Source organism: Protobothrops mucrosquamatus, unplaced genomic scaffold (assembly GCF_001527695.2).
Source record: "Protobothrops mucrosquamatus isolate PMUCROS unplaced genomic scaffold, P.Mucros_1.0 scaffold1331, whole genome shotgun sequence".
In the NCBI taxonomy this organism is placed as follows: Eukaryota; Metazoa; Chordata; class Lepidosauria; order Squamata; family Viperidae; genus Protobothrops; species Protobothrops mucrosquamatus.
In genome coordinates this window covers 197605-217647 of record NW_015387529.1, presented here as the reverse complement: position 1 = coordinate 217647, position 20043 = coordinate 197605, and the positions used below count along the sequence as shown (strand labels likewise).

The 20043-nt window shown below is 35.3% G+C and overlaps 1 protein-coding gene across 1 annotated transcript in view; it reads left to right on the top strand.

The window, feature by feature from the left end:
• Positions 1-20043, top strand: part of DSCAM (DS cell adhesion molecule) — a gene marked incomplete at its 5' end in the record, with an annotated part of 259601 nt that overhangs the window by 183696 nt on the left and 55862 nt on the right. The window contains 6 exons of the mRNA XM_029285138.1: positions 1815-2055; positions 4107-4253; positions 5440-5595; positions 9894-10027; positions 14381-14534; positions 18924-19041. Of these exons, the coding sequence (XP_029140971.1) occupies positions 1815-2055; positions 4107-4253; positions 5440-5595; positions 9894-10027; positions 14381-14534; positions 18924-19041 (950 nt within the window). The remainder of the gene's footprint in view (positions 1-1814; positions 2056-4106; positions 4254-5439; positions 5596-9893; positions 10028-14380; positions 14535-18923; positions 19042-20043) is intronic.

Here is a 20043-nt window from a genome sequence, read left to right as displayed (position 1 = left end):
ATGTATATGGGTAGAAATGAGCAGCTCAATAGACAGGGAAATGTGCAATATTTAATACTTAATATTTAAGTAGTGACTGCCCTACTTAAATGATAAAATCTATCCAAGTATACTGGACTCAAGAATACCATAACCTGTAGTATAGTCTTTAACCAAGCTTATTTTCTACAGAAAAGGTACTGGATTAAATTAAAAGCTGCATGTAAAAACACCTGAACAGCTCTAATTAAGATTTTAAAACATTATCCTACCAGTATTTGTTATATATTGGAGGACTGGGTAGTTACTTAAGACTCTTAACATTGAATTAATATATTTGCTAATCAATGTCCTCCTGCCATGATACACCAATAAAAATGGAAAGAGTAGTATAATTGCAATATTCTTCTTTTTAAAAAAAATATCCCAGAATTAATAAAGAACCCATTGATAAATATACTGGGATCATCTTGCTGTTGTCCTGATAGAATCTGTTCAAATTACAACATCCATAAATAAACTTCAGTGTTGTATTAACTGAAAATTATTTAGTATAAAAAAACATAACATGATTTTGTAATACTTCTTGTGCCTATGGAAAATAAGAATAGAAACAAAGGAAATTGAAAAGAATTGCCTTTTATCTAAGACAACAAATTCACGTGGAAAGTTATTGTGTTTGTCTAGGTCAAGGATCTCAGATTTCCGTCATATTTCAAGGAAGAAAGGTTCACTATAATTATTGGCAATTTATAAAAAATAAACAATAGACTTTAATAATATTTAGCTTCTGCTTTGCTATCCACTACCTTTTAAGGCATGATGTTGAATTTATGAGTAACTAAAATTTTGTAGTTGTATCTGCAATATCTCATGCAACCATTACTGCTCCAAATCACATCATTCACATGAAGCACTGACATAGCTAAACACCTGTGTTGTCTACTATGGCTAAGCAGCATCATACCTGGTTAGTATGTGGAATGGAGGTCACAATGATATCCTGGAAGTATATGCTGGTCCAGGAAGTTGAAAGACATCCTGGAAGAAAATAATAGCAACCACTTCCAAATTGTTGCAAAGAAAACAACATAGATATATCCAAGTAATCCAAATGTGTCATGTTTCACCCAAAGAAATTTAAATTAAAATTTAATCTAAATATTTTGGTTAATTTTATAAATATTTGCAAATTTATTTATTGAAAAATGTTTCAAATGAATGAAAAAAATTTATAAGATTCATAGTAATAGTAATTGTTCTAACATTAGAAAATGCAACTTTGCTCTAATTTTTTTTTCAGTAAAAAATGCACTTGATTCAGGGGAAAAAATAATTAATTTTTATCATCATCATGACAAAATTTCCCTGAAATTAGAATCCACATTAGGAAAATAGAATTAATATTTTCACAAATAAGATAGTATCTAACACTTTATTATCAGGGGGAAAATGCCTTCTACTATTAACATTAGGGAGTTGAGTGCTCTAATTCAGTGACAGAAGAATTTCTATTTATAAAAGAAAGTTTACAATAAAACTTAAATTTGGACATTTACTCAGGGTAGATTATTGCAAGCATTATAGAAAATTACAGTTTTAAAAATTAAAGTTTCACTGTAATGATTGCTTCAGTTATGAGGAGGGAAATATCTTCAGAAATGCTGTTGTTACATTTTTAATTCAACTTATATTTAATTTCGTCATAAACCTTGAGTTCAGCTCAGTCTGCTTTAGTACTATGGACTTTGGGAAAGGAAATTTTTCTGAGCATTTAACATATTACGGTAATGTTTTATTATGTTGAAAGTGTATACAACATCTGACTTCTTTAGGCGCCAAAGAAGCATTTGCAAAATGGAGTTATTCGTGGTTATCAGATTGGTTATCGGGAATACAGCGCAGGAGGCAATTTCCAGTTCAACATCATCAGTATTGATACTACTGGAGACAGTGAAATTTATACCTTAGATAACCTTAAAAAATTCACACAATATGGCATGGTTGTGCAGGCATGTAATCGAGCTGGAATAGGACCATCTTCTCAAGAAATTATCACTACTACTCTTGAGGATGGTAGGTACTAAACTTGAAAACATTTTTTTTATATTGAGGATGCACAGAATTTATATGTTATTTTATATTTTTAGAAAATAGGATCACATTTAAGCATCAGTGTACGTGCTATAATCTGGCAGTAGTTATTGGGCAATCTGATAATGAGAGTCATTTTGGGTAGTTAGATCTCTGTCCCACACTTTTGGGGTGCTATTTCTCTCTCTTCCTAAATTGCTCCCTAGGGATAATTTGCTTTTGAATATCTGTGAAAAAACAGTAATTTTTAATTTAACATTTTATTGAATGCAATATCAAATGTTGTGGCCTAATTATGCTGTACTCCTTGAATGGATTCTTAAATTTGAAGCACTTTTTTTTTCTTTGCTTCATTCCACGTGGAAAATAGAAGGAATCTGAGCATAGTCAACATCCTGCTATACAAAGAATCCTGGGAATTGCTGATTTTTACCAGATGCCCATCAAGCTAAAATCAGCAAATGAATGGCTCGTTTTTTGCAGTCAGACTGCAAAAGAGGACATGGAGGAACAAAATCCTGAGTTAGATTTCTTCAGCTTCAAGTGTTATTTGGCCATAGGAGAAAATAATTACTTGCCTGTAGGATTACTTGCATCCTACGTAGAATAAAGACAGGGAAAGTGTCAACACAAAGGAACAAAGCAAAGAATCTACAGTATTTATATTTCCTCATCTATTACCGGTAAATCTAATATTTGTGAAAGAGAGGGACAATGTATGTACTATGGAATTTCTAGTATCTTGCCTTGCTGAGGTCCAAGGCAAAGCAAGAAAAGGTGCATTTTAATAAGAACTGACATTTCTTGAGAAAGACAAAAAGTATGCTCTAAGTGGTTGAGAATTATGGAAGAGGAACTCAACTGAAAAACACTATTTGGAAAAGGCACACATATGCATATGTATTCTAAGATTATTGAGATCAAGTTTTTCAGAGCTGCAGAAGAGAGCCCTCTTGTGGCTATATTCCATCAGCAAAGAAAAATGTGGAAAAATATACTATTAGGACTCTTGTGATGGAGATTCTCAAATGTTTATGTGATTAGTGCACTCTTAAAATAATTACCAAGAAATATCATCTGAAATAAATTCTCATATATATTCTTATAGAGACACATGTGAGTGTGTGAATAATGTTTATATTTTAGTGCTTGTTTAAATATCTTTAAAGAACCTTACCTAATGCTATATTCTTTGTGTTTGCAAATCAATCTAACACGGTTAAGAGAGATTCTTGACAGTCTGTCTATCACTACTGTTTAGAGTTCAGCATCTTGTCAAAGAGATTATTTTAGTTGCAAAGATTTACAGGTCTTGGCTTTGTTCCAGCTGAGAGATTATATATGTATACAATATTTATGTATGTATACGTAGCAGGAATTCCCTACTGCTGACTCTGAAAAAAAGAGAAAAAAAACCACACCAACTTCTCGTGAATTTTATTCATTAGCTTTTAGTGATAAAAAGTCCTGTGCTTTTGAGTACAGACATTGTTTCTGATAGTTTTGAGCTCTTTTTGTTTGCTGTTACAGTAAACTGAAAGTCTAGTTTATATTAATAGTTAATATATTAGTTATATTTTATTTTCTGTGCCTTGACCAATTTGTGAAGTAGTTATTGAAATATTCTTGAAACATTAAAGAACTCTAGTTGGGAAACTGGCTTTCCAAAATTATCCACTCTGTACGTAGAAAAAAAAATGTCAACAAGAAAATAGCATTTCTTAGTGATTACATCTTAGAAGGTCATCTAAATTTTGAGCTACACTTCTGAACATAACTGGATTAACTTTCTTCCATGCTATATTATTTTATTTTTTTATACATATTTCTAACCTACCCTAATCCATGGAATTTAAGGTAACAAGACTTACAGAGTGTACTATTTCCAACTTATCTACACTATGTTACAAGAGTATTCTAAAAATAATCTTATCACTCTCTCCTAAAAGGCTTATTGAAGAAATGTCAAAGTCAATTTGTGCATACTATTTTTATAGCATTCATAGTCAAAATCTATTACTGTCAAATTTCAGTTCCTAGTTCCCCTCCGGAGAATGTCCAAGCCATTGCTACATCACCAGAAACCATCTCTATCACCTGGTCCACGCTGGCCAAAGATTCCCTCAATGGAATTCTACAGGGATTTAGGGTCATATACTGGGCTAATCTTTTGGATGGAGGTAAGTAGCCTTACTCCTCAAGATCAGTATTTTCCTGGTTGCATGTAATGCTTTCCAGGATGAATTTTTTTTCCCCCATTTCTATTGCAGAGTCGGCTTGTCCTTTGTTTTTACTAATCATTGAATCTTTTAGGAACTGAAAATGATTTCATGTACAGTATTATTCATTTGCCACTATAAATGTGCACTCTCATTCCCAAACAAAAGTATATTATATTATATGTCAAGATATTTTTGTGTAGCATTTTACCATTGCAGGCATGTACTTCTATGGATTGGCAAAATGCCACTGCTAAAAATCTTAATACAGCTATATTGTATACATACAATGATATCATGATTGCATTTTTGCAGTATCTTAAAACATGCCTATGTATATAGGGACTGATAATTTTGAAATGGGGAACAGAATAGTTAAGAATTCTTAACATACAGTTCCATTTCTGCACATTCTGAAATTTGGAGGAAAATTCAAAACAGTAAAGTACTAGAAGTGTCTCTGATATTTTGTATGCTACCCAGCCTTTATCTAATAAATCCTTGATTAGCAGTGTTAAGTGCAACTTGCTAGTGATGAAAAGCAACAAGTATCCTCTTTTAGCAGTTGTTGATAGAGTCATCTCTTGTTGGTTATGATACTTATTAAAAATGGAATTTTTGACTTAGACTGCAATACACATTTTGTTCAGCATATTGGATCCATTTTAAATCAAAAAATGTTTGGTTTCCTATAAAAGAAACCAAGATCCATTTTGTACATGTACATAGGAATATGTCTATCTGCCTTACAACAAAAAGGATCTTTGTAACCATTTTTCTAAATGCACACTATATATTTTGATTTTTAGCATATTTTCAAGAATTAATAACATAAAATAATGAATTCCCATCATTTTCTAATCCCAATGTCTTAATAGTGTACTTTAAACAATAAACAGTGGATAAAAAATGGCACATTAGTAGTTTCAAAGTATTTGACATGTTTATTTTTTATCCACAAGATATTTGCAGATCTTTGATTAAATGCACAGCATGGAAATTTAATATGTTCATTTAATAAACATAATAAACTTGATCCCTATGCTGGTTACAAGTTTTACTTGCCTATTCTCATAGCAATATAACTACCACTTATTGGGAGAAAAATGCTACTGTCACTAACCCAAATTAATTTTTGGTTCTATAGAGCTGGGAGAAATTAAAAATGTCACTACGGTACAGCCATCGTTAGAACTTGATGGTTTGGAAAAATACACCAACTATAGCATCCAGGTGCTGGCATTCACACGAGCTGGAGATGGGGTCAGGAGTGAACAGATTTTCACACGGACAAAGGAGGATGGTAAGACCCAAAATATCCCTAGTAGAAATGGAACACTACTGTTAGATTTTGCTCAAGCTGTCACTTATCTCTTCAGTGAAATATTATACAAAATGATGACTGTGACAATACTCATTGAGACATAGATATTTCTCTATGGCCTGCTCTGAAATATATCTTTAGGTGAGGGTAGAGCAGTCTATCACAGTTTATCATCACCTCTCCCCATGATCAACAACCCAGGATGTTGGATGTTGCCATAAAAATAGAGAGAGAAATGCCCCTAGCTCATTATAAACTACTAATTTGTGACTTTTGTTTATGGCACATTCTATCTTAATCTTAAGGGCTAATTTGTTATGAAAGTTTGGAAATAAATCTTCTTATGATGTTCTGAACTTAGATGTGATTTGAATGAATTACAATAACATTCAATGGGCATTGCCTCTGGAGTTCCTGTGTTTTGGGCACATAGATTCTTTTCCTCATAAAATGGCAAAAAGATACAGTAAATATAATCTGTATTTTTATGCAATAAATACAAATTCAGAAGGTAAGGAACAGTAGCAATACAGTATGTGTTTGCGTTTCTTATCATTTTCACTCGCGTCTTTTAAAAAACATAATTAACCATGGCTGTTTATATAAAATTAAGTTTTGACTGCAATAACAATAAAAAGAATATTTTTAAGATTTGTGTTTTTGCTCATTCTTTGTTGAAGTCAGGGAAAAATAGTTTCCATTTACAGTATAGTGAATGTTGCAACAAAAAATATGTTATTTTTTATATTCATTTAATCCATTTGCTAGGGTTTCTTTTCAACTATAAATAGAATTATTTATTTATGGAGTTATTTATAGAATTATTTTTTCATCTAAGGATTTATTTCACTGATCATTAAAATTTAAACACAGTCATTTTCTCTCCATCCTCTGGGCTTAAATTGCATTTCCACAGGCTGTTGTATGTGACAGCATGGGAGCTGAGTTATTGCATTCATTAGAAATAATACATTGTAAAAAAACCTTAATTAAAACAATGAATCTGTGTCCCTTAATAGACAGATCCATTCAGCTAGATCCATAGCTGTTGCAAAATAGTCTAGAAAATAGTACTAATTTGGACTAAATAAACCTTTTTTTCTTCCTATTTGATGAAACATGGTTCAACATTCTATTTATATATACTATATCTATGTGTCCTCTGAAAATGAGAACCTAAATTTGATGTGTGTGTGTGTGTGTGTATACTCTTAGCACATTACACACTTTTGTCTTAGTATATTATCTGCATATATTTCAGAGAGTCCCACCAAAAATACCAGTATGCAGTAGAAGCTCTTCTGACTTCACTGAGGTAGCTACTTATGGACAATGAGCATCAATGGATAGAACTATTCTCACTCTAGGAAACAATGGATGCTATCCTGCACGGTTTAGAATGGTAGCTCATTGCCTGCCATATTTGATTTCATTTCTGGATTTTATACTGTTTTGGCCATACTCATTTTGTCACCTCCTACATCTAGGTCTTTCTTTCTATTCTGTCCCCTCCCCTTCTAGTTAATCTTTAGGGGCTCTTTTAAATATTGATTCCACTTTATCTAAGACAAAGAACAATTATATTCTGCTTCTAACTTATATCCTTGATCCTGTAACTTAACAATATGACGTTTCCTGATTTGATTCCCTAACATGGATCAGCTTCCCCTGAAAATGTGTGTGTATGTGTGTTTTAGAGAGACAGAGAGACTAAGACTTCACAGGGCAAAATGTAGCCACAGTATTTAGTTTTTCATTGAGATTTGACAATGTTTGCAATATCTCATAAATTCATATCTACATACCACATTAGCTCCCCTTCCATTTCCAACTATATTTAAAAATGCTCAATGTGCTTTAGGTGGAATCTGGAGACTGCATTTATCATGGTAACTATTCCTTCTTGGTGGAATATGCTTCCACCCATGTAGGCCGGGGGCCCCAACTGTCATTAAGTTTTTCCCCTTTGTTTCGGTCTCCCAAGTCACTGCCTGAAGAGCTATCTCTGAGGATTGAGGGATTCTCCAAAAGAGAATGCAATATACAAATCTGCTGCTCTGACTCAGGCAAACAAAAGTGTTGCTTGGACACTTACATAATCTCTTCCCCATAGTTTCCTTGCAGTTGAGAAGAGTAGCACTGAGGAAAATTGCTGCTTTAGCTGCAGAATTTGTAAGGGATCTTTTCTCGATAAAGGGTTATGTGCTCTAGATAAATATGTTTCTGGTGCCAAGCAGAGATGTGCCTGTTTTCACTGCTGTGTTTAGTTTTCAGTCTCGTTTATATTTTGTTTAATATGATCTTTGTAAATTGCCTTCGAGAATGTTTATCCATTAAAAATTATGTTATACACATACCAAACAATGTCTAGGAGAAACAATTCTGGGGAGAAGGTGTCTTGTGTAGTTGGCTTATTGCTTCCTGATTCTGTTCAGGGAAGAGCCTTTGTGCATGTATATGAGCACTCCTTTGTGCATGTATATGAGCAAGAATCTAATTCAAGCAAGTAGGAATGAAGCAGGTTTGCAACTGTAATAGAAAGGAGCTGAATGCATCACGCCGAAACCGCGCCTACCCCATTGCGGGCAATGGGGGGGAAAGTCACAATACATCGTGCAACGTCACGTGATGTCACAAGTTTGACATGCCTGAACTAAGGGATAGTGATAGGCAAGTCTAGCATCTGGGTAACTACTCTCATCAGGAGGTGAGTCAAATAATAGGAGTTCCTTGATGTGTGCCTTTGAATAAAGGCAAAAGGAAATGGCCTTGAGATTAGCTGTGTCATAGACAAAGGGCAGAGAAACTGATACACAGAGAGTGGACAGAGAGTTAAATCTCTATCTATAGCCTTCTGCCTCTTGTGGTCAGTAGGTGATGTGATGCTAAAAAATACCATTGCAGCCACATATCCAACCTTTTCTCTCCAAGAAAGAATCCAGATTTTTCTTCAAAATATTATAGCCTACTATTTGGATTCAAGATAAATGGGAATTTTCTTCAGCACAAGTAGATAATGCCAAAGAATCAGTCAGGGATATAGAACTGAACTGTTTGCCCGGAACACATTTAATATTTTAATGAAAAATAAAATAATAAAATCATGTTTATAGTGGATCTATGTCTTATTCATTGTTTGATATGAAACTAAAGTTAATGATTTACTAGAGCGATTTCTTCATATGCTAAGAAACAAACATACAGAGACACACATTTATATATTTGTTGAGCATTGAACATGGTTTCATAAGCCACTAAAAAACAAAGGAACTTTTCAGTTAAGGTGCAACTATTTTTGAATGATCCCAACAGCTTTATGCATCCATGACTTTTAGAGACTCTCTCAAATGGTGCAAATTTCTCTTAAAGTCTTCCTGTTGCAAGTATATTTCATCACTAGCAACACCATTTTTAAGTTTCAAGAGGCAAACCTTACATTATTTCAGGACTCTTTGATCATTTCTTAAAATTAATGCCATGGTTATGGAAATTAAGAAAACCATTCAAAAATAATTTCCATTTCCTTCTAGGCAATAAGAGATAGCTAAGTTGGAAAAACATTCAGCATACTGCTGAGGTTTACAAAAGAACAACTTAAAGCCTGAACGTGCACTGGCACTATTGTAGATGTTTAAAAGTCAAGACAGGTATTGAAGCAGATTCTGACAGTATTCTGTTTGGCTCTTCTCCTGTCCGAGGTAGGCTAGAAATGAATGAGAGCCAGGTGGGAAGAAAAAGAAGGTTCTGCACTATAGGTCTGGATGGTTCACAGTCACTCCAGCACATACAGATGCTTGGTTTTGGGGATGCAAGGGAGCCCCATTTTCCCAAAGTGACTTTGGGTTGATCCATCTCTCTCAGCCCAGCCTACCTCGCAGGCTTGTTCTTGTTGTGAAGAATAATAGGAGGAGGAAGCACTATGTATATTGTTTGGAGTTTCCTGAATGGGAGGAAAGATACAGATTTGATTAGTAAATAAATCACATAAATAAGTATTTATAAGGCTGTTGTATTCAGTATGAAAGATGCTTTGCCATCTCCAATTTGGTCACAGTGACTGATCAAAAAAGTGCACCCTAACATTGGCTTTGATCTTACTTTTCAGCTGCTTAAAATATTTCATACTGGTTTATTGGTTGTTGCAAGAATTTGTCGTGAGATGGTTTGTATGATTGAGATAGCTATGCCTGTCCTATTAGATTTGCTACACTTTGCACTGAACAATATGCACTGAATTATTTCTCCTATTTCAACAGCCACATCTGTTGTTCTTATAGTTCCAGGTCCTCCTGCTGGAGTTAAAGCAGCTGCAGCATCAGCTTCTACTGTGTTTGTATCTTGGCTGCCTCCCATCAAATTAAATGGTGTCATCCGAAAATATACTGTATTCTGCTCTCATCCATATCCCACAGTAAGTTACCAATAGGTCACATGGGCCAAAACTACTGACTTGTATTCCGTTGATTATTTAGAGTTTATTTGGATTTTGGTAGCAAGAGGGACATTGCAACCCATCAAATGTCTGCTAAATCGGAGTCTGGATTGTATATGCATTGTCTAGGAGTAAGTCCCATTTACCTCATTAGGACTTACTTCTGAGTAGATATATGCAGGACTCACTATAGGTTTGCAAAGTAAATTGCCAATAGTCAAAGAACAACAGATTTGTTTTAAGACTGTGTCCTAAACCAGATACCAGAAGGTTAATAAGAAATGACTGTTTCTGCCTGGTATTTCTATGAAATCCATTTGCTACTGTTGAAGACAGAATCCTAGACAATTCCGAAATGAATCAAAAACACTTTTCAGCTCTTATCGTAAAACCATGTCTTAGAATCAAACTATTCTCAACTATGTGGAATTTATGTCTGAGTTGAAATTCATTGGATGGGATGATACTGAAAATCTAGTCTGTTATGAAAACTTCTACATTTTTGCAATCTGGAAGCTAATTCCAGTCGATCTGTATATTTTTTCAATAAGAGAAGAGAACAAACGATAGTGTTTCTAAATAAATTGTTTTCACTATCTACTTAATGTCATGTAGCATTGTACAGTATTATTCAAACAATGGTGAGCACATTAATGCAAAAACATCTGGAATTTTTTTTAATGTACCCTTATTAAACATGGTTATTAGAATAGTGTAAGCAAATGGTTCTTAATCTGTGGTCCGTGGACCCCTGGGGACCCGCAATGTTGCCACAGGGGGTCTGCCAAGGCTTGAAGAAATGCTATGATTTAAATCTTGAGTTAAGTCTTGGGGGTCTGTGGCCATGGACTGTGGCCACAAAAAGTATTTAAAGGGGATCCATGATGAAGAAAAGATTGAGAACCCATGGTGTAAGCTAATACAAAATGAAAAAAAAGAAAGAATAAAATAAAAAGTAGAAGGTGCAGAAAAGACAAGAAAGGAAGAAAAAAAACCAGATAAATCGAAAGGAAAGAAGAAAATAATATATCAACAAACGAAAAAGAATTGTATTAAGAAGTGACTTCCCAACTTCATTACAATAAGTTACAAGTAGTCCTCACTTAATGACCATTTGTTCCATGACTGTTCAAAATTATGGTGATGCTGAATGGAGTGAAGGACCCATGCCCAAAGTTACGGCCGTTGCAGCACCCCCTTGGTCACATGATACAATTCGGCTGCAGACACACTGCAAGTTCCCACACCTGCAGTGGTGGGATTCAGCCAGTTCACACCACTTCGGCAGAACCGGTAGCTAACTTTTTGTTGCCCAAGCCCAGAATGGACTTCCGGAAGTGGCATCCACACAGAGAACCGGTTGTTCACATATTTGAATCCCACCACTGCCCCCCTGCCTATCTTCCCTCCATCTAGGCCACTCTGCACAGCAGTACTTGGGGGTTGCACTGAGGCTAGGCCTGAAGTATAGGCCAAGGGCCTTCAGCAGCCACCCCACTAAGCCTGTACATCAACTGCTACTTAGAATTGCCATCTCTCCAAAGTAAGTGAGCCTTGAGAAATAGCGTGATTGCCCCCCACTACCCTGTTCTCCTGAGGGTCTGCCATGCACACCTTCAGGCATTTTTCTCCTGTTGTTGAGAGGCTCGCATAGCCTATCCAAAGCAGTTCCCCTTCTCAGCAAGACTTCTTTCCCAGAGCCTGTTTGTGTGTGATTTTGGAAGCCTCATTTGTGAGTGATCTCATGTCCTCTCCTTGTCTGGAGAGGAATTATCAAAGAACTGATCTACTTGCTGGCTCTTCATTTCACCTTGGTCATTGGGTCCACTTTTCATGGAGCAATCTTCATCTGCCATTTCCTTCCCAAAAGCATTCTAAGGATCTAGAATTTGTTAACTAGTGCTTGTGTTTACACCCTACACTAAGCCATAATGTAGTTTAGCAACTTGGGTGAGTGCAGCCATTGAGATTTCTAAATTATGAATTACAATAAGTGTTCTTGAGCAACTCATGGCTCATTATTTTCTCCATCTAAACCACATGCATTATCGTTTAGTGCAATGAGAACCCAAATCACATCAAAGGATCTTGTTTTTGTATTACATTAATTTAGATGAAATAAATTAAAATAACAATTTAATTTACTATTTAAATTAAAATTATTTATGGTTAGTTAGGCTAAAATTGAACTGTCTGTTGGTTTTACAGTCCTAATTTATTGCTGATTTATTATGACCCAGTGTTTTTGACAGAGTATCTTCATTATGGTTTTGAAGTTTCAAATCTTAAGAAGGTGATTGTCCTGCTTCAAAATGGCCACTAGGTGACACTACTATCCCTATTTAATATCAGGTTTACTAGGTACAACATACAGTATTACATTTCAATGGAGCTGGTATATTATAAAGAAATTAGACACTATAGAATACTTTCAATAGCTGAATGCTTATTGTTTCCAAACTAATATTTTAATAAGCTTTTTCCACCTTTGGCTGCAAGAACTTTTCTGTAGCTTTCAATATTATGAACCATTTTCAACATCATATTTGTTTGATGTTTTTATCCACATGTATCCAAGAGTACAGGTAGTCCTTAACTTGCAACAGTTCATTTAGTGACCATTAGAAGTTACAACGGCATTGATAAAAGTGACTTATGACCATTTTCCACACTTACAACCATTACAGCATCCCCACGGTCATGTGATCAAAATTCAGATGCTTGGCAACTGGTTCATATTTATGACGGTTGCAGTGTCCTGGGGTCATGTGATCACCTTTGACAGCCTTCTGACAAGCAAAGTCAATGGAGAAGCCAGATTCACTTAACAACCATGTTACTAACTTAACAACTGCAGTGATTCACTGAATAACTGTGGCAAGAAAAGTCATAAAATGGAGCAAAACTCACTTAACAAATGTCTCACTTAGCAACAGAAATGTTGGGCTCAACTGTGGTCGTAAGTCAAGAACTACCTGTATATCAAATTCAAATCACTTCAAATTCCAAAAACTTTGTTTCACATTTGAAACAACTGTTAGTCTTCAAGGCCTGGCTATTTTGTACAAGCTGGGAATATATTTCAAAACCTGGAGAGGGCTGTTTTCTGCTTGAAACATTTGCAGATGGTCAAATCAACCCATTTCCAATGGAAAATAACTGCTTTGAGTTCAAAATGGGGCATTTTAAATTCAGTTCAACTTCAAAACCTTTTATACATCCCAATTTTTGTTCCTATTTGGTTTGTTTGAATTTCATAAAAGCCAAAACCAAATCCTCATAATGTTCATAAAAGCCAAAACCAAATCCTCGAGTTACAGCAGTTCATTTAGTGACCATTCAAAGTTACAACAGCACTGAAAAAGGGGACTTATGACCATTTTTCACACACCTGTTATAGCATCTTTGTGGTCATGTGATCAAAATTCAGATGCTTGGTAACTGACTCATACTTATGATGGTTGCAGTGTCTCGGGGTCATGTGATCACCTTTTCTGACCTTCTGACAATGGGGAAGCCAGATTCACTTAACAACCATGTTACTAATTTAACATCTGCTGTGATTCACTTAACAACTGTGGAAAGCAAGGTCACAAAATGGGGCAAAACTCACTCAACAAATGTCTCACTTAGCAACAGGGGGCTCAATTGTGGTCATAAGTCGAAGACTACCTGTATGATTGTTCAAACTTTTAAATATTTTAGCTGCATTAATTGCTGCTCTATTTAGATTCTCTAGTTTGATTATTTCTGCGAAACTGCAGTATTTTAATTTTTTTTTTCTTTAAAAGATATCATTATCTAGGCATTCCTCCAGATTTCTCTCAAGACTTGTGTTGATTTGTCAAGATAATGTAATTTTACACAAAGGCCAGTAGGCCACTGACAAAATGTTTCTATATGATTTTGACAGCTAGGGAAGAAAAAATAAATGGCTCAGCTAGAATTACTTTTATTTTGAGTTGCAGCAAGTACCCAGGTAAATGTGATTGAGACCGATTCATTACTGTTTTAACATTTTTCTAACCAGTCACCACACATCTAGGATTGATCTTTACTGTCAAAGAAATGAACCACAGTGCCAGTATATTGCCCTCGTTGCCAGTACTGACTTTTTAAAATAGGCTAAATTTATATACACGTATGCTTAGACAGTGATACAAAATAGAATTAAACCATTAAAAAACCCTGATTGGTGTTAGCTTGCTATTGTAAAATCTGCTATCATGCTTTTCATCCTATGTCTGGTTTGAGATGTCAGGTCTTTCTCTCTCTTTCGATGTATGTATATTGTTTACTTTTTTTTGGAAATATTTGTCTTTCCTATCACAGGTAATCAGCGAATTTGAAGCTTCTCCTGACTCATTTTCCTACAGAATCCCTAATTTGAGCCGGAATCGACAATACAGTGTCTGGGTTGTGGCTGTAACAGCTGCAGGAAGGGGCAACAGCAGTGAAATTATCACCGTGGAACCATTAGCTAAAGGTGAGGATTCTGCCCTTCAGAACATGGAATTGAATAGAATTACTGTGCTATGGGGACTGAAAAACCATTTACTATCTACTCTAAGGAAGGCAAAATTGTCCATCCAACCATCCACCTTTAGGCCATGCCAAGTTACAACCAAGAGGACTAGATTATGTATATCATATGGAAGATATACTGTAGTGGCAACTTTTGTTTCTGCCAATCATGTCTACTCTTCTTAATCAATCATTTTGTTCTAAGTAAATTTTGTTGTTGTTCCAAAGCAAGGAAAGAGAAAAGTATGGAAACAAAAATCAGGAAAGCAGTACATAGGAGGCAAGAGGGCTGCACAAGTGTTTGAAACTCTTAAAAGTTTAATATTCCAGATCTCTGGCTGAAGTGTAAATAGCAGTCCTATAAACAACATGCTGTAAATAGAGATCTGATAGTCTTATTGCTAAAAAACCTTTATAGAGCAAAAAACTATTTATTAATGCATGCCATAGGACAGAAAAACATTCATTCTATTTTTTAAGAAAAAAGATATGTTTAATCTCCATGATTGCATAGATATTTTTGATTATTAAGTGGTAAATCTGAATTAATTGATGAGTCATCACGGCTTTTCTGTTTCCTATGCCTGATTAATATCTCCTAGGAGTATAACGTAACATTATTAGCTAGGTTTCATTCACTTCTATTCCTTTTGATCAACCAAACTAATTTTGTGTATAGTATTTTCTTTTTTGGTTTGTTTGTGTGTATTTTTGTATATTTTGTGTATTTATTGCATATTTGATTTTGTGTTTTATATCTTAACTTTATTTATTAGCACAATTCTCCTGAGAAGTAGACACTTTTCCTGAACAGACCATAACCACAGTGTTAGGATCATCATGTATATAATATTATCCTGTCCAAAGTGAAGTAATCTTCATTGCTTTATTTGTTCCAGAAGGACTAGTTTTAATGAATTTCTTTGATATACTATTTAGATAAGAAATCCAATGAGATTAAACATTCCTCTTATTTTTTATTTTGTTTTTGTAATGCTGATCTAAATGATTTAGAACAGAATCTTGCCCTATTGTGTAGTCTTCATTATGAGCTGTTGTTTCTACTTAATATACTTGGCTGAAAAAATGTTGTGGTAGCTTATTGCTACAAATTGTAATCAACAGTTTAAATATTCTTGGTGATTGATATACTAAAAGATGAGCAGCGTCACCATCATCATAACATTTGCATACCCATCATCATCCAAAAATTTATTAATAGATGTGACAATAATAATGATGGGTGTCAATGAACTATGGTGCTGGAGAAGACTTCTGCGAGTCCCTTGGACTGCAAGGCGTTCAAACCGGTCAGTCCTAGAAGAGATCAACCCCGACTGCTCTTTAGAAGGCCAGATCCTGAAGTTGAAACTCAAATACTTTGGCCACCTAATGAGAAGGAAGGACTCACTGGAGAAGGGCCTAATGCTGGGAAAGATTGAGGGCAATAGAAGAAGTGGACGACAGAGAATGAGGTGGTTGGGATGGAGTCACTGAAGCAGTAGGCGTGAACTTAAATGGACTCCAGAAGATGGTAGAGGACAGGAAGACCTGGAGGAACGTTGTCCATAAGGTCGCGATGGGTAGGACACGACTTCGCAATTATCAACAACAATAAATTTCTAGAATTGCTTATTCTTTTTTTAAAAAAAAACCCCAAGTTTTATTGGTTTTTTCATTTTACAAACAAGTGCTTAAGAAACAACGTGGTGGCAGGGCAATCAATTGTCCACAAAACAAAGTCATATTCATAAAGTTCAGATTAAATCATTAAAAACCTCCTCTATTTCCCTCTAATGACATATTATATTCAAATTGATATATTTCAATACAACTAAATCAATCATAACAATCCTCAATAATCTTTCATCTAAATAAATCCACGAATCCAGATCCTGTATTAAGTTTAACTATTTCACTTGCTATATTCCATATTAGAATTGCTTATTCTTGACCAAGTTTTAAAATACTATTAAAAAGAGTACAAGTGTAATTTCTGAGGTAAGCTGGTCCATAAAATTGGGACCATAATTGATATATCAGAACCGGCATTTTGAGTTGTCCCAGAAACCTATTGGCAATCAGTGCAAGACCTGCAGTGCAGGTATTATGTGCTTCTCATAATTAATATCTGCCAGTAAACAGGTCACTGCTTTCCAGACCAACTGCAGTTTTTGACTGGTTGAGGCAGCTCCACATTGCATTGGGGCAAATGAAGGTGAGGTACTGTTATAAATCCTTGTATAGCTAGATGGAATTGCAGCTGGTACATTACTTAGTTTTGGGGAAAGGCGCTTATGACTGTGGTCTGCACAAATCCATCTAACAAAAGTTGTGAGTGTAGGAGGACCCTCAGTTCACTGAGCTGCTCTCTTAAGAGTAGGGCCTCTCCTTCCAGTCTCCAGCTCTCATAAGCAGTCTAGAAGAATGTCATGATTGATGTTATCTAAAGCTTGTGGGAGGTCTAATAGGCCCCAAAGGGATGCTGTCAAGGTTGAATTGCTAAGATGCCTGCTAACTTCTATTGCTACTCAACTTGCCATAGAAACAGGGGGAAGGGGTAGGAAGCATGGGGAGGAAATGGGAATCTAAGAAGCCGTCCACGGACCATGAGAACCTACAAAAATGCCAAGGTCACTAACGCAAGTATCTGACAGAGAAGTGGACCGTTCTCATAACAAACCAAAGACTTATGATTGGGCAACATGAACACTTGCTGGGTGGGGCTTATGGAAAGCTATTGTTAACTAGGCAGATTTTCGCACGGGAAAACCAGAGCTGATTTTGCTTCTTCAGTTCCGAGATGTATATTCAATAACGTTTATCTTTTATGGCACTTCAAAGCCTTGAAGATTCCTTAATTTTGAGTTCGCTAGTCGGACGGTTGACAGACACACTATCCTCATCCAGATCTCCCCAAAAGCTATTCAGCAGTGTGATCAAGCCCTTTTGCACCCCTCCTTGCCAGGCTGGGTGCTTCCCAACATGTCTAAATTAGACAAACGTGATGAAAAAAGGCTCTGTACTGTAATTTATTTAGTTTCTGCAAAAATGGCAGCATGTTTAGCCAAGAACAGAGAATGGGAAGCAGTAATGCAGGTTAGAGTCCCAAAGGACACCCAACCTTTTCATGTACAACAACTCATATTTAGTGTGAGATATTTTTTCACTGCTTTCAGTTGAATGAAACAGATTATTCAAGTATCATTTTGTGAAGTTACTTATGTTAACCAAATCTTTGAAATATTACCTGTGAAGTTAGAAGTGCTTTGTTTTATTTGCTTCATATGCTGTCTATTGATGGATAATATCTAAATTATCTAATCTAAGTTATCTAAAAACAATCTAAGTAAAGAAAGAAAATCTTCAGTTGCAGAATATGTTTCAGGGTTCTTCCTCAAGTATCCCCTTAAACAAGTTTCATCCTACCTGAACACAGCAATATATTGCTTTACTCAGTTAAAACACACAAGCAAACTTGCGAGCCTGAAGGAATTCTTCTATCTTTTTCACACAATAGACAGTTCCCACTTTCCTTTCAAAGTGATGCTTGGACTTAAACTCTGCTGAGCCACTATGATACCTACAGTGGTGGGAATCACATTCATCTCTTGTCAGCTACTGTTTTATAAAAGAAGTTTCTAGAAATTGTTCTAAGTATTCAGGTTTAGATTTGGCCATTCAGATTCCTAATTGAAAGTTATCTCTGCTCCATTTCCTATCCCTTTCCCTTCCCCCCCCTCCATTTGTGCGTGTTGTTTTTGTATTGGTTCGCTTCATTTTATCCTTCTAAGTTTCCATCAAAGAAACAAAGAAGATATAAACATTCAAGGGACATATACAAGTTTGTTTTGCCCCAGTTCTCCAATAAATATTTTTTCAAAGTGCAACCCTCTGAAAATCTATAGCACCCCCAAACTATCTGTTTATATCTTTCTTTTTCTGGGAAAGATAAGCATTAACTCATTTCACGTTTTCCCCACAATAAAGTTCCAGGAATTGGGCATGATAACTGCACATGAAAAGATACCTTGAAGCATACCAGATAGTAGGTTTGAACATGTTTAGTGTTTTCCTCCAGTGCAAGCAAGAAAGCAATAATAACATGATGTTTATTTTTATTCATTACTATCATGAGGATCATTGTTTTGCAACCATCTTTTCTGCAGATGCCGCACTGTGTTCCGCTAAGCAACTAGTAATGTGGATTGAAATAAATTAGTCTATGTAAGCAAAGTAAATCATTTTTTATAATCATCATAATCCTCCTCTTCCACCTCCTGTTTCTCCTCTCAAGAAAGGAATGCTATATTATTCTGCATTTTAGCCCTTTTTCCCCTTCATTTCTCAGCTCCAGCCAGAATTTTGACATTCAGTGGCACAGTAACAACCCCATGGATGAAGGATATTATTCTCCCTTGTAAAGCTGTTGGAGATCCTGTACCTACTGTTAAATGGATGAAAGAAAGGTAACCAACAACTATGTGTGCAGTGCAAATGAAGGTTGTCATGTCATCGGGTGTGTGAAAAAAAGGAAGAGAGGGATTGTTATTAGGCCAATGCCTGCTTTGAAACTGATTGAGAAGAAATATGTATCTCGTATGAATATGAGCACATCACCTTCCTGCATTTAATTAAAACAACATATTTCCCTTCAAGTTTTGCATGAGCCAGAAAAACAAGATATGGATGCTTTAAGAGTTGCATTAATTTTAATGAATGAACTGCTAAAAGAAGCAGTATCTTTTTTCAAGCGCCCCCCCCCCCAAGTCTGAGAAAAGATAGGTGCAATAGCAAAATAGGCCAGAGTGTATACAAAGTCCAAAGTACTGTACATCTTCTGAGTTATTTTGTGATTCCTTGTTATCAGTTTCCAATCATTCTTAATCATACATCCGATTAATCCATAATCTGCCTAATCTGGGATTACTTGAACTATTTTTCACCTCTCTATGTATTTAATTCAACATATGTAGATACAGATTCTTGTCAAGCAGTTTTAACATTAAGAATACCTATCTTTAATTTACAATCTGTGTATTTTTGCATATATTAAGAGTTCCCCCAAACATATAAAAGAACAAATTATTTGTTTCTGGGTTTCAGCCAATCTTTTGTTGCCAGGCATTTCACAAAGCTCTTTTACAGATTAGTCTATTAGGCTGGTTTTGTTTCTAGGGTCTTTTTTTCACATTTGCTTTTTTTCCATTTAATTAAATAATTCATGACTCAGTCAGATCCTGCTGTATAGTCTTTCCATCTATAAACTGACACCATGTTGAGGGTAGTCTGTATTATATAGAAATTCAGAAAGGGTATACGAAAAATTATAAAGAGATTTTTTTTCTCCAAATCAGATTCCTTTTGTTCCCATGTGTACTACAGATATCCAATGTATTTAATCGAGATTAAAAAATAGTGTATTAACAATATACCAATATAAACGAAGTAACAAATATTTCGCTAAAGTC